At 44.7% G+C, this 14,910-nt stretch overlaps 1 protein-coding gene across 1 annotated transcript in view; it reads right to left on the reverse strand.

Moving 5' to 3' along the window:
• Positions 1 to 14,910, reverse strand: part of LOC122544131 — a 66,897-nt gene that overhangs the window by 42,904 nt on the left and 9,083 nt on the right. Inside the window, exons 7-15 of the mRNA XM_043683169.1 lie at positions 14,209 to 14,250; positions 12,873 to 12,926; positions 9,879 to 9,914; positions 8,972 to 9,019; positions 6,544 to 6,585; positions 3,184 to 3,225; positions 2,445 to 2,486; positions 1,839 to 1,880; positions 1,200 to 1,310 (exon numbers count right to left, since the gene is read on the reverse strand). Of these exons, the coding sequence (XP_043539104.1) occupies positions 1,200 to 1,310; positions 1,839 to 1,880; positions 2,445 to 2,486; positions 3,184 to 3,225; positions 6,544 to 6,585; positions 8,972 to 9,019; positions 9,879 to 9,914; positions 12,873 to 12,926; positions 14,209 to 14,250 (459 nt within the window). The remainder of the gene's footprint in view (positions 1 to 1,199; positions 1,311 to 1,838; positions 1,881 to 2,444; positions 2,487 to 3,183; positions 3,226 to 6,543; positions 6,586 to 8,971; positions 9,020 to 9,878; positions 9,915 to 12,872; positions 12,927 to 14,208; positions 14,251 to 14,910) is intronic.

A 14,910-nucleotide genomic window follows, 5' to 3' on the forward strand; every position in this document is an offset into this window, starting at 1 on the left:
CGAGGGGAATATCAGACAGGTTTGTGTGGGTGAGAGAGGAATATCAGACAGGATTTACGTGCAAGACCGAGGAATTCAGACAGGGTTTATGTGTGAGAGAGGGGAATATCAGACAGGAGTTTATGTGTGAGAGACAGGAATATCAGATAGGGGTTTATGTGTGAGAGATAGGAATATCAGACAGGTTTGTGTGTGTGAGAGAGGAATATCGCACAGGGTTTACGTGCGAAAGCGAGGAATATCAGACAAGGTTTATCTGTGAGAGACAGGAATATCAGTCAGGGGTGTATATGTGAGAGATATATCAGACAGAGATTTATGTGTGACGGTGAGAAATATCAGACAGGGGTTTGTGTGTGAGAGAGGAATATCAGTCAGGGTTTTATGGGTGAGAGACAGGAATATCAGACAGGAGTGTATGTGTGAGAGACAGGAATATAAGACAGGGGTTTATGTGTGAGAGACAGGAATATCAGACAGGTGTTTGCGTGTGTTTGAGAGGAATATCAGTCAGGGGTTTATGTGTGAGAGACAAGAATATCAGTCAGGGTTTATGCGTGAGAGACAGGAATATCAGTCAGGGGTTCATGTGTGAGAGAAAGGAATATCAGACATAGGTTTATGTATGAGAGTGAGGAATGTCAGAAAGGATTTATGTGTGAGGGACAGGAATATCAGACAGGGGTTTCTGTGTGAGAGACAGGAATATCAGACAGGGGTTCATGTGTGAGACAGGAATATCAGACAGGAGTGTATGTGTGAGAGACAGGAATATCAGACAGGTGTTTGCGTGTGTGAGAGGGGAATATCAGTCAGGGGTTTATTTGTGTGAGAGAGAGGAATATCAGACAGGGGTTTATATGAGAGACAGGAATATCAGGCAGTGGTTTCGGTGTGAGAGAGAGGAATATCAGACAGTCTTTGTGTGTGAGAAAAAGGAATATCAGATATGGTTTCTGTGTGAGAGAGAGGAATATCAGACAGTGTTTACGAGTGAGAGAGAGGAATGTCAGACATTCTGTAAAATGTGCATTTCAGCCTGACAGACATTTCTGCTGCGTAATGGAATGCTTTAGACATTGTTGAAGGCAAGTTATCTCTGATTGGGAACGGGCAGCCAGTGATAGCAAACCAGGTAGAATGAGCAACAGTTGAAACATGGGTGAAATTGGTATGGAGAAGAAATATTTGGTTCTTACACCAAAAATCTTCAGTTCTCTGCTGAAAAAAGAGTTCACAATCCTGAGACAGTCATTCTCCTCCTCGACTATATCTAAGTACAGTGTTGAAATGTTTCTGTATTCAGGTAGCTGGAAGAAAAGGAAGATTAAGCACATTTCAGGGGATTCCAAGGTACTTTGTAGTCAGCGAATGAATAAATGACTCACTGTAAGGGTAAACAAATAAAAATTGTACATTTTAAACACAGCAATGTAAGATTTAAGCAGAGATAATCTTATTCAATGATGCAAGCTGAAAGAAAAATATTTGGCTCAGGATTCAAGGAGAATCCATTTTTAACCTCTTTATGCAGGTCACTCAGTACAGAAGAACCATTGCACTGTTGGAAAGTCAGCACTGAGGGAGCGCTGCACTGTCAGAGGGTCAGTATTGAGGGAGAATCACACTGCCAGAGGGTCAGTACTGCGAGAGTACCGCACTGTCAGATGGTCAGTACTGAGGGAGTGCCACACTGTCAGAGGGTTGGTACTGAGGGAGTACCGCACTGTCGGAGGGTCAGTACTGAAGGAGCAACACACTGTCAGGGGGTCAGTAACGAACATGTTTAAAAAGTGCCATGAGTCCACTTTGTGTGAACAAAGCTGTTTCCCACTCACCTGACTTAAACTCTTAGTGTCAAGCCCGAACCTCGACCCAGTCTGAAAAGAAATCACCAAAACATTTGGATGTTAGCAGTGGCACTATTGCCAAATACACTGGAATTAATTTACTGAGAAAATGCAAAGGACGTAGTTATTTGGGACAATGTGATGGAGTGCTGCACTATTGAAGGGTCAGTACTCAGGGAGTGCCGCACTGTTGGAGAGTCAATACTGAGGGTGCGCCAAACTGTCTGAGGGTCGGTACTGCAAGAGTATCGTGCTCAGAGGATCAGTACTGAGGGAGCGCTGCACTGTCAAAGGGTCAGTACTGAGGGATCACTGCACTGTCAGAGGGTCAGTACTGAGGGAGGGTCACACTGTCAGAGGATCAGTGCTGAGGGGGCGCTGCACTGTCAGAGGGTCAGTACTGAGGGAACACCACAGTGTCAGTGGGTCAGTACTGAGGGAATGCCGCATTGTTGAAGGGTCAGTACCGAGAGAGTGCCGCACTGGCGGAGGGTCAGTACTGAGTGAGCGCTGCACTGTCAGAGGGTCAGTAATGAACATGTTCAGAAAGTGGCATGAGTCTACTTTGTGTGAACAAAGCTGTTTCCCACTCACATGAGTTAAACTCTTGCTGTCAAGCCCGAACCTCGACCCAGTCTGAAAAGAAATCACCAAAACATTTGGATGTTAGCAGTGGCACTGTTGCCAAATACACTGGAATTAAGTTACTGAGAAAATGCAAAGGATGTAGTTGTTTGGGACAATGTGATGAAGTGCTGCACTATAGAGAGTCAGTGATCAGGGAGTGCAGCACTGTTGGAGAGTCAATACTGAGGGAGTGCCACACTGTCAGAGGGTCAGCACTGCGAGAGTACAGCACTGTCAGAGGTTCCGTCCTGAGGGAACACCACACTGTCAGAGGATCAGTACTGAGGGGACGTTGCACTGTCAGAGGGTCAGTGCTGAGGGAACACTGCACTGTCAGAGGGTCAGTGCTATGGCAACACTGCACTGTCAGAGAGTCAGTACTGAGGGGGCGCTGCACTGTCAGCAGGTCAGTACTGAGGGAGTGCTGCACTGTCAGAGGATCAGTACTGAGGGGGCGCTGCACTGTCAGAGGGTCAGTACTGAGGGGGCGCTGCACTGTCAGCGGGTCAGTACTGAGGGAATGCCGCACAGTTGGAGGGTAGGTACTGAGGGAATGCCGCACTGTTGAAGGGTCAGTATCGAGGGAGTGCCGCATTGGCGGAGGGTCAGTACTGAGTGAGCGCTGCACTGTCAAAGGGTCAGTAATGAACACGTTTAGAATGTGCCATGAGTCTACTTCTTGTTAACAAAGCTGCTTCCCACTCACCTGAGTTAAAGTCTTTCTGTCAATGCCTAACCTCGACTCTGTCTGAAAAGAAATCACCAAAACATTTGGATGTTAGCAGTGGCACTGTTGCCAAATACACTGGAATTAATTTACTGAGAAAATGCAAAGGATGCAGTTGTTTGGGACAATGTGATGGAGTGCTGCACTACTGGAGAGTTAGTACTGATGGAGTGCTGCACTGTTGGAGAGTCAGTACTGAGAGAATGCTGCAGTGTCCCAGGATCAACACTGAAAGAAAGCTGCACTGTCAGCGGATCCCAGGATCAATACTGAAAGAAAGCTGCACTGTCAGCGGATCAGTACTGAGGAAGCATCGCACCAGCGAAGGGTCTACACTAAGAGAGCTCTGTGCTATTGGAAGAATTATACTGCAGGAATGCAGCATTTTCAAGCAGCAATAGGTGCTGCACTGTCAGAGGGTCATTACTGAGGGCATACTGCCCTGTTTCAAAGGTGGGGGCAGTACTGAAGGAGCAAAGCACCATTGGGGGCAGTACTGACAGCACACAGGTGGTCCATTATGAGGCACCTACACTCTTTTGGGAGGCATGACTAAGGGATAGCTGCAATGTCAATGGTGTCACAATCAGATTAGATACTAAAAGAGACCGTCTGACTCCTTTCAGTGTGCTTCTTATAGTCATGTTGGGAAACATAATGGATAATTTGTGTACAGCAAGATCCCTCAAACAGCATCATGACAAAAGTTCAGAAAGTGCAATAGAATATAGAACATTACAGTGTAGTAGTACAGGCCCTTCAGCCCTCGATGTTGCACTGACTATCTGAAGCCCACCTAATCTACACTATTCCATTCTCATCTAGCCATCACCATCTGAGAAAAAGGCTCTCACTACCCAAACCTCTGATTATCTTATACATCTCAATTAACTCACCTCTCAACCTTCTTCTCTCTAACAAAAACAGCCTCAAGTCCCTCAGCCTTTCCTCGTAAGACCTTCCCTCCATATCAGGCTCCATCCTATTAAATCTCCTCTGAACCATTTCCAAAGCTTCCACATCCTTCCTATGATGTGGTGACCAGAACTGTACATAATACACCAAACGTGGCCGCACCAGAGTTTTGTACTGCTGCAGCATAATCTCATGTTACCGAAACTCAATCCCTCTACCAATAAACACACCATATGCCTTCTTAACAACCTTATCAACTGGGTGGCAACTTTCAAGGATCTATGTATCTGGATGCAGAGATCTTTCTGCTCATCTCCACTGCCAAGAATCTTACCCTTAGACCAATATTCCGCATTCCTGTCACTTCTTCCAAAGTGAATCATCTCTCACTTTTCCATATTAAACTCCATTTGCCACTTCTCAGCCCAGCTCTGCAGCTTATCTATGTCTCCCTGAAATCCACAACTCTACCGACCTTAGTGTAATCCGCAAATTTACTAATCCATCCTTCTCTGCCCTCATCCAGGTCATTTATAAAAATGACAAACAACAGTGGACCCAAAACAGATCCTTGCGGCACACCACTGGCAATTGAACTCCAGGATAAATATTTCCCATCAACCACCACCCTTTGTCTTCTTTTAGCAAGGCAATTTCTGATCCAAACCGCTGAATCACCCTCAAACCCATGCCTCCATGTTTTGTGCAATAGCTTACCGTGGGGAACCTTATTCAAAAGCCTTTACTGAAATCCATACACACCACATTATTGAGATTTATGAGAATGTGACCAAACAGGTGGATGAGGGTAAAGCAGTTAAAGTTTGTGAGGCACGACCTACCCTTCGCGTGTTGACTATCTCTAATCAACTTATTCATCTCTAGATGATTATAAATCCTATCTCTTATAACCCTTCCGACACTTGACCTACAACCAAACTATGGTTCATGGGTCTACAATTTCCAGGGTTGTCTCGACTCCTCTTCTTGAACAAGGGAACAGTATTTGCTATCCTCCAGTCTTCTGGCACTATTCCCATAGACAATGATGACAAAGATGAAAGCCAAAGGCTTGGCAACCTCTTTCCTGGCTTTTCATAGAATCCTAGGATAAATCCCATGTGGTCCAGTGGACTTATCTATTTTCAGACTTTGCAGAATTGCTAACACCTCCTCCTTATGCACCTTAATCCCATCTAGTCTAGTAGCAAGTATCCCAATATTCCCCTCAACCACATTGTCTTTTTCTAGTATGAATACTGACAAAAAGTATTCATTTCACACTTTATCTCCTCAGCTCCACGCACAACTTCCTACTACTACGCTTGAATGTCCCTAACCTTACTCTAGTCATTCTTTTATTCCTTATATACCTGTAGAAATCCTTACGGTTCTCCTTGATCTTATCCACCAACAACTTCTCATGTCTCCTCCTGGCTCTTCTCAGCTCTCTTTAGGTCTTTCCTGGCTAACTTGTAACTCTCAAGCGCCCTAACTGAGCCTTCATATCTCATCCTAACATAAGCCTTCTTCTTCCTCTTGAAAAGAGATTCGACTTCCTTAGTAAACCACAGCTCCTGCGCTCGACAACGATCTCCCTGCCTGACCGGTACACACTTACCAAGGAGCCGCAGTAGCTGGTCCTTCAATAAGCTCCACATTTCAATTGTGCCCATCTCCTGCAGTTTCCTTCCCCATCCTATGCATCCTAAATCTTACCTAATCGCATTGTAACTGCCTTTCCCCCAGTATAACTTTTGCCCTGTGGTATGTACGTCATCTTTTCCATTACTAAAGTAAACATTATTGAATCATGGTCACTATCACCAAAGTGCTCACCTATCTCCAAATCTAACACCTAACCAGGTTCATTACCCAGAAACAATTCTAATGTGGCCTTGCTCTTTGTTGGCCTGTCTACATACTGTGTCAGGAAACTCTCCTGCACACATTGAACAAAAACTGACCTATCTAAAGTACTTGAACTACAGTATTCCCAGTCAATATTTGCAAAGTTAAAGTCTCCCATAACAACTACCCTGTTACTCTCACTCCTATCAAGGATCATCTTCACTATCCTACCCTCGACATCTCGAACTATTTGGAGGCCTATAGAAAACTCCCAACAAGGTAACCTCTCCTTTCCTGTTTCTAATCTCAGCCCATACTATCTCAGTAGGAGAGTCCTCAAATGTCCTTTCTGCAACTGTATTACTGCCCTTGTCTCAAAGTGCCACACCACCCCCTCGTTTACCATTTTCTCTGTTCTTACTGAAATATCTAAATCCCAGAACCTGCTCTACCCATGTCTCTGAAGTGGCCACAACATCAAAATCTCAGGTACCAACCCATGCTGCAAGTTTACCCACCTCATTCCGGACGCAATGAGTCTACTTTGTGTTCACAAAGCCTTTTCCCACTCACCTGAGTTAAAGTCTTTCTGTCAAGGCCTAACCTCGACTCTGTCTGAAAAGAAATCATCCAAACATCTGGATGTTAGCACTGTTACTGTTGCCAAATACACTGGAATTAATTTACTGAGAAAATGCGAACGATGTAGTTGTTTGGGACATTGTGAGGTTACTATGTTGCCTGCCAGTCACATGTACATGTTAACTGTTAACATGGGAATTCCTGCACATGTGAGATTCACAGTAGGAATTAATCAAAGTGATCTACGAATATCATCCATTGCGTTACCTGTCTACTGCTTTTGTCACGTATTCAAAAAACGTTGTCATGTTTGTCAGGAATGACATACCCTTCCTGAATCTATGCTGACACATCCTGATTAACTGAAACTGTTTGGGCTGATGAGTTACCCTACCCTTGATGATAGACTCCAACAATTTCCCCAGTGCAAATTGTGGCAGTACAGAGGGACAGCTGCACAGGCAGGAGGTCAGTACAGAGGGAATACTGCACTCTCTGGCTGCAATATACAGAGAATACTGCAGTGTCAAGGGACAGCAAAGAGAGACTATGGCACAATTTGGGGGTAAGTCCAGAGGTTGGGTGCACCTTCAGGAGTCAGTGCTGGGGGACTGCTGCACTATTAGTGGGGTAGTACACGTTACATGCTGCATCACTAGGGGTGAGTACTGAGACAGCAAACTCAAGGATTCTGCACTGAGATCACTACGCTGTTTTCAGACGTATGGTTAAGAGTGAGCTGCAATCTCAACCATGTCACTGTCCAGCGAGATGTTAAACTAAGTCTCTGTTCTCTTTTAGTGTACGGCCACTGTTCTCATGTAGGGAAATACAATGGCCCATTTGTGCAGCGCAAGATCCATTAAATAACACGATGATAAACGAGCACTTTCAGAAAGCAACTACACTAGGGCGACTTTTCTTTCTTGGTAAGGCCTCTTCCCTCTCATCGGATGTATACTCTCCCTCAGCATGTTGCAATGTCTGGGTCAAATGCGCAGAGCGAGTGTAATGACATGGGGTAAACTCTCCTGCTTAATTTAAAACCAGCAACACAGAAAAGATTTATCCCATGTAGTAATCTGTAAACTTCGAGTGGCCAAGAACTATTTAAAGTAAAAATAACAACTTTATTTCTTAAATTATAGCAGAGAATAATTAACTAATAATTATTTACAAGTCCTTACTCTAACCTATCTTTTACCTTCCCTTCTATATTAGTAGTCTGATTAAACTCCCGATTATAATTTACAAAACAAAACGCCTGATTAAAAACCAGGCAGCTTTCATTCTACTCTGTATTTCGGTCTTTTCTTCTGCTTGGGAATACTGTTTCACAGGTGACTGATCGATAAAGGGACCTTTTAAGAGAATGATTTTCTGGACAATGCGCAGATGTTATTGGCTTGGCAGTTCTCCTCTCAATTATTTAATTTTCCCCAGTCTTGTACCCCCCCACCCCCAAAGCATCAGATTGTGTCATTGGCTTTTAAGATTGTCAATATACTCAATTCAAACTGGATCTGGGTATAATTTAAACTGATGGGCCTAATTTGAATCTGTTTTGTCATGGGCGGCACGGTGGCACAGTGGTTAGCACTACTGCCTCACAGCGCCAGAGATCCAGGATCAATTCCCGCCTCAGGGGACTGACTGTGTGGAGTTTGCATGTTCTCCCCGTGTCTGCGTGGGTTTCCTCCGGGTGCTCCGGTTTCCTCCCACAGTCACAAAGATGCGCAGGTTAGGTGAATTGGCCATGCTAAATTCCCGAAGTGTTAGGTAAGGGGTAAATGTAAGGGGTAAATGTAGGGGTATGGGTGGGTTGCGCTTCGGCGGGGCGGTGTGGACTTGGTGGGCCGAAGGGCCTGTTTCCACAATGTAAGTAATCTAATCATCTAGTCATTTCCAGGCAGCCAGCTAATTTAGCTTTCGACCAAGTGTTACATTGTTACCTCATTGAGAACGCTTGGTACTGTCAAGTAACTCTCTTAAAGGTACAGTACACCCTACATCTTCGTAACAGGGAGTGCTAGACCATTAGGGGTGCAGGACAGAGAGGGTGCTGCACTGTCAGGGGTCCAGTGCTGAGATAGCAAACTCAGGCAGCTACAATGTTGATGGTGTCACTGTCACACGAAATCTGAATCCCAGGTTCTGTCTGCCCTCTATCACATTGCAGTCCATGATCAACATAACGTTCAATTTCTGATGAGAATGGTCTCTCAAATAACTTTATGATGAATGAGCACTTTCAGAAAACAGGGACGTAAGGCTGACCAACCTGTCTTGGTAAAAGCCAATTCCTCTTTACTGAATCTGAGAACTTCAACAAAATATCTGAGCCAACCTGGAAACAAATCATCTATCACTCTGTGTAAAAACCTTGCCCAAAAATATTCTTTGAACTTTACCCCCTCACCTTAAATTGAGTATGAGACATTTCAGGTCTGAGAGGATGCAGCATAGTCTGGAAAGAAATGAAGAAAACATTTGGATGTTAGCAGTCTCACTGTTGCTAAACACATTAAAATTAATTTACTGAGAAAAACTCAAGGATACAGTAATTCAGGATTCTGGGAAGTTACCATGTAGCCTGCCAGTCACAGCTAAGAACTACATGGCAACCTGTGAACACAGGAAATCATTATTACACCTAACATTCATAAAGATGCGCAAGACACAATCATGAATCTTAAAACCCAGGAAGCCATTCAGCACTCAACTGCACCATGGTGGCAGTGCAGAGGGAGTCAGCAAAGAGTGCATGCAGCTGTGTTGGCGGCAGCATAGAACAAGTGTTGCACCATCAGGAAGGTCTATACACAGGGAGTGTGCACAGTCAGGGAGGACTCGACACAAGGAGTGTTGTACCAGAGAGACTGTATAGAGGGAATCCTGCACCAGAGACACTGTACAGAGTGAGTGCTGTACTATCAGGAAGTACTGTACACAGGGAGTATTGCACCAGAGATAATGCATACAGGGAATCCTGCCCCATGGACACTGTACAGAGTGAGTGATGCACGAGCAGAGACACTGTACAGGGGGCAAAGGGCTGTACCATCAGAGAGAGCTTTACAGTGCAAGTGCTGCATCATCAGAGACCCTGTACCGAGGGAGTGCCGAACTGTCAGGGAGGACTGTATAGAGGGAGTGCCACACCATCTGTCTGCCCTCTATCACTACGCAGTCCCTGTTGTCATGTGATCAACATAACAACCAATTTCTGTACAGAATGATCTCTCAAATAATATTGCGGTGAAAGAGCACTTTCAGAAAACAGGTATGTAAGGCTGACTAACTGGTAAAAGTTGATTCGCCCTTACCGAAGCTATGAACTTCACCGAAATGTCTGAGTCAACCTGAAAACAAATCACCAAAACATTTGCATGTTAACAATGTCACTGCTGCCAAATGCACTAGAATGAATTAACTGAGAAAACGGTGAAGGTGTGATAGTCAGGACCCCATGAGATATGCTGCCTGTTAGTCACAGCTAAAAACAGCACGGCTGCATACAACATAGAACAGTATAGCACAGGAACAGGCCCTGTTCATGCTTAACATGACACCAAATTAAACAAGTTCCTGCTGCCTATCCTGGCCAATATCCCTACATCCCTTGCTTATTCACGGGTTTATCTAAAAGCCATTTAAACACCTCTGTCATATCTGTTTCTATCATTACTTCTGGCAGCGTTCCAAGCACCTATCACTCTGTGTAAACATTTTGCCCAAACACATTCTTTGAGCTTTCCCCCCCTCTCCCCCTCACTTCAAATTCATGCTCTTTAGTACGAAACATTTCAACTTTGGGATAAAAATTCTGACCGTCAAACCTATTAATGCATCATAATTTAATAAACTTCTAACAGCTCTCCCCTTAGCCTCTGCCCTCCAGAGAAAATAACCGTAGTCTGCCAGCCACTTCTGAGAGCTCATACCCTCTAATCTGGGCAGCATCCTGATACACCTCTTCTGCACGCTTTCCAAGGCCTCCACATCCTTCCTGTAGTTTGGCAATCCCACACTTTCCACCTTGGTCCTTCCAACTCACTAGAACATGCCGGCCCTGAATTCTGATTAGGAGAATTTTAAACAATTCCCACATGTGAAATGTAGACTTGCCCAATAGCAGCTCCTCCCAATTAACACTCCCGAGCTTCTGGCTAATACTGTTATAATTTTCCCTCCCCCAATTTAGTACCTTCCCGCAAGGTCCTGATTTATCATTATTCATAACTGTCTTAAAACTTGAGGAGCTGTTTCCAAAATGCTGCCCCACTGGAAGATTAGTCACCTGGCCAGGCTCATTTGCCAACACAAGATCCAGTATGACCCCTCCTCTAGTTGGACTATCCATATTCTGTTTTACAAATTCAGCTTGCATATACCTAACAAATCTGTCCCATCTAAGCTTCTTGCTGTGAGGGAGTCACAGTCAATTTCACAGGAGTTAAAGTCACCCACTATGGCAAACCTGTTATTTTGGCATTATTCTATAATCCACCTATATATCTGTTCCTCAATGTCCCGGTGACTGTTGGCAGCCCTATAGTGTAATGCCATCAGAGTGATTTCACCTTTCCTATTTTTGAGCTCTACCCATATTGCCATGGTGGATGACCCCAGCAATATGTCCTCTCTGACTACAACTGTGACATTCTCCCTGATTAATAATACAACTCTCCATCTTCTTTTACTTTCTTCTCTATCTCGTCTAAAACATCGAAACCCTGGAACACTGCCCAGGCCTGTCCTGTCCCTCTCTGAAACCAAGTCCCTGTAATGGCCACAACATGAACTGATGTCTTATGTCATGATCCAGGCTCTAAGCTCATCTGCCTCAGCCAAAATACTCTTGCACTGAGAAATAAACACAATCAAACCCCTAGCCCCACTGTGTTCATTAACTGTGTCCCTGTCTATTCTTCCTTTCAGACTTATTGATCATTATAACTGTCTTCCCCTCAATCTCTCAACTTGCTGCCCTGGTTCCCACCCCCCGCCACTCGAGTTTAAAGAGTAGTCCTTTGAGGATACTGGTTCCCCTCATATTAGGTACAACCCATCCCTCCTATACAGGTCACTCCTGTCCCAGAAGAGGTCCCACTGATTCAAGAACATGCAACCCTGTACCAGTGCCTTTGCCATGCACTTATCTGTCTTATTTTCCTGTTTTGACACTCACTAGCGGATGGCATCAGAAGTATTCCAGAGATTACAATCTTTGAGGTCTTGCTTTAACCTGCTGCTAACTCCCTGAACTCTTGGTGTAAGACTTTATTCCTCACTTTGCCCGTAACATTGGTACCAACATATACCACAATGAATAGGGTAAATACACAAGGCTTTTTCCCCTGGGGTGAGGGAGTCCAGAACTAGAGGGCATAGGTTTAGGGTGAGACAGAAAAGATATAAAAGACCTAAGGGGCAACTTTTTCACTCCAAGGGTAGAAAGGGCTGCCAGAGGAAGTGGTGGAGGCTGGTACAATTGCAACATTTAAGAGGCATCTGGATGGGTATATGATTAGGAAGGGTTTGGAGGGATATCGGCCGGGTGCTGGCAGGTGGGACTAGTTTGGGTTGGGATATCTGGTCGGCATGGACGGGTTGGACAGAAGGGCCTGTTTCCGTGCTGTACATCTCTATGACTCTAAAACCTCGAACTCATCACCTTCTCCTTTAATGATGCCGTGCAGCCATTCAGTGGCATCCTTGACCCTGGCTCCAGGGAGACAACACACTCACCTGCAGTCTTGACTTTGAATGCAGAAATGCCTTTCTGCTCCCCTGACGAAAGAATCTTCCATCATTACCGCTCTTCCTTTCCTCTTCCTCCCACCAGTTTGTAAGTGGGACTCCGGTAGACTGCTGCACTACCTATCTGTTCTTTCAGGGCTGTCTGATGGTCACCACCCATTCCCTTCCTTCCTCTAGGCCCTTGAGCTGTGGTGTGACCTCTCTAAACTTGCTACCCACATAACTCTCAGCCTCGAGAATGTGGCATGGGAGCTAAGAGATTATGAGCTCCAGCTTCTGCAAATGGGAACCCTTCCTCCACGTGTGGTCACCCAGGACACAGACAGCATCCAGGTCTCTCCACATGTGACAAGCTGTATATTCCACTTGGCTGGCCTCTCCTGACATCTCTTACATTTATAATTATCCCTTTAGACTGGAACAAAGTTTTACAACACCTTCAGCTGGTGAAAAACAGTCCCTATTGTCAATTACTCACTAACCAATCAGATTACCATGCTTTCCTGGGACATCTATCTTCTGTGTTATCCAAACTCTCAATCCCGCTCCCCCCTTACCAATTCCGTAGTTTCTGCCATCCCACTGGTCCCGGGGTAAGTCCTTGTAGGTCCCTGTTAACATGAGAAATTACAATTATCACTATTCACATTCATAATGGAGCTAGCTATACAATCATGAATCCAACAATCTAAGAAGCCATTCAGCCCTCGTCTCTTTACCACAGTGGCTGTAAGGGGGAGTGCTATACAATAAGGGGTTGCAGTGCAGAGGGAGTGCTGTACAATCAGGGGAGGCAATAGAGACAGAGTGCTACACAATCACAGGGACAGTACCCAGGGAGTGCAGCACTGTCAGATGCCAGTACAAAGGGAGTACTGCAATGTCACCAGGCAGTATAGACGGAATGCCATACCATCGGGAGAAGCACAGAGGGAGTGCTGCACTGTCAGGGCGGCCATACAGAGTAAGTGATGCACCAGAGTTGTCAGGCCTTAGACAGCAAACTCAGGGAGTCCGTATTGACAGCATTACACTGTATTGTGAGACATGATTATGGGAGAGCTACAATGTTGATGGTGTCACTATCAGGTGAGATGTTAAACCAAGACACGTCTGCCCTCTTTCAGTGTTCAGTCACTGTTGTCATGTTGGGAAACACAATGGCCCATTTGTGCAAAGCAAGATGCATCAAATAACACTATGCTAAATGAGCACTTTCAGAAAGCAGCTGTATGAGAGAGAGAGAGTGTCAGCAAAGTTTCGTCCAACTCATTTGATCCACACTTCCCCTTTCAAATCTGACCCTTGACCCCACCTGGAAAGCACTTGGAAGTTCGCTATGCCACCATTTTCAATTAACTTGCAACTAATTTACTAAATAAATACTCAGGATGCAGTTTTTAGAACTCACTGAAATTACCATGTAGCCTGCTATTCACAACCAGGATTTCTTGAGTTATACTTCATAATGGAGTTAGCTACACAATCTTGAATCTAACAATCCAAGAAGCCATTCAGACCTCATCCCTGTACAATGGTGGGTGGGGGAAAGCACAGTTCAGAGGGAGGGCTGCACTGTCAGAGGGCGTACTGCATTGTCAGGGGATAAATGCTTCCACAGCAAACTCCGGGAATCTGTACTGAACAGCATTACACTGTTTTCAGAGACATGACTGAGAACTGCAATGTTGACAGTGTCAATGCAAGCAAGATATTAAACTATGGCTCTGTCAGCCTTCCTTCAATGGACAGTCACTGTTGTCACATGGTCCACACAATGTCCAAACTCTGCAGGGATAAACATTATAAAGAATACTGTGATAAAGGAGCACTTTTGGAAATCAGCTATGTGAAGACAACAAATCTGTCTTGATAAAGCATTTTCTCCCTCACCAGATCTGTATCCGTCTTCAAAATTACTGACTTTGTTCCTTTCTGAAAAGAAATGAAGAAAACATTTGGATGTTAGCAGTGTCACTGTTACCAAACACACTGGAATTAATTTCTCTTGAGTTACCAGTTAACATGGGAAATTCCCATTATCACTGCTCACATTCATTATTCTGTTAGATACACAATCATGAATCACTGCGATAAATGCGAACTGTCAGAAAAAAGCTAAGCAAGGGAGACAAATGCGAGGTTACCCTGTAGCCAGCTGGTCACAGGTAGGAACTGCCTTGTCACCTATTAACGTGGGAAACTACTATGATTGCTCCTCACATTTGTAATTATGTTAATGACAAGACGGCCTTTGTGTGGAGCCTCAGAAAATGGGGGAGATATTAAATGAATATTTTGCATCAGTATTTACTGTGGAAAAGGATATAGAAGATATAGACTGTAGGGAAATAGATGGTGACATCTTGCAAAATGTCCAGATTACAGAGGAGGAAGTGCTGGATGTCTTGAAACGGTTAAAGGTGGATAAATCCCCAAGACCTGATCAGGTGTACCCGAGAACTCTGTGGGAAGCTAGAGAAGTGATTCCTGGGCCTCTTGCTGAGATATTTGTATCATCGATAGTCACAGGTGAGGTGCCAGAAGACTGGAGGTTGGCAAACGTGGTGCCACTGTTTAAGAAGGGCAGTAAAG

Source organism: Chiloscyllium plagiosum, chromosome 46 (assembly GCF_004010195.1).
Source record: "Chiloscyllium plagiosum isolate BGI_BamShark_2017 chromosome 46, ASM401019v2, whole genome shotgun sequence".
Classification (NCBI taxonomy): domain Eukaryota; kingdom Metazoa; phylum Chordata; class Chondrichthyes; order Orectolobiformes; family Hemiscylliidae; genus Chiloscyllium; species Chiloscyllium plagiosum.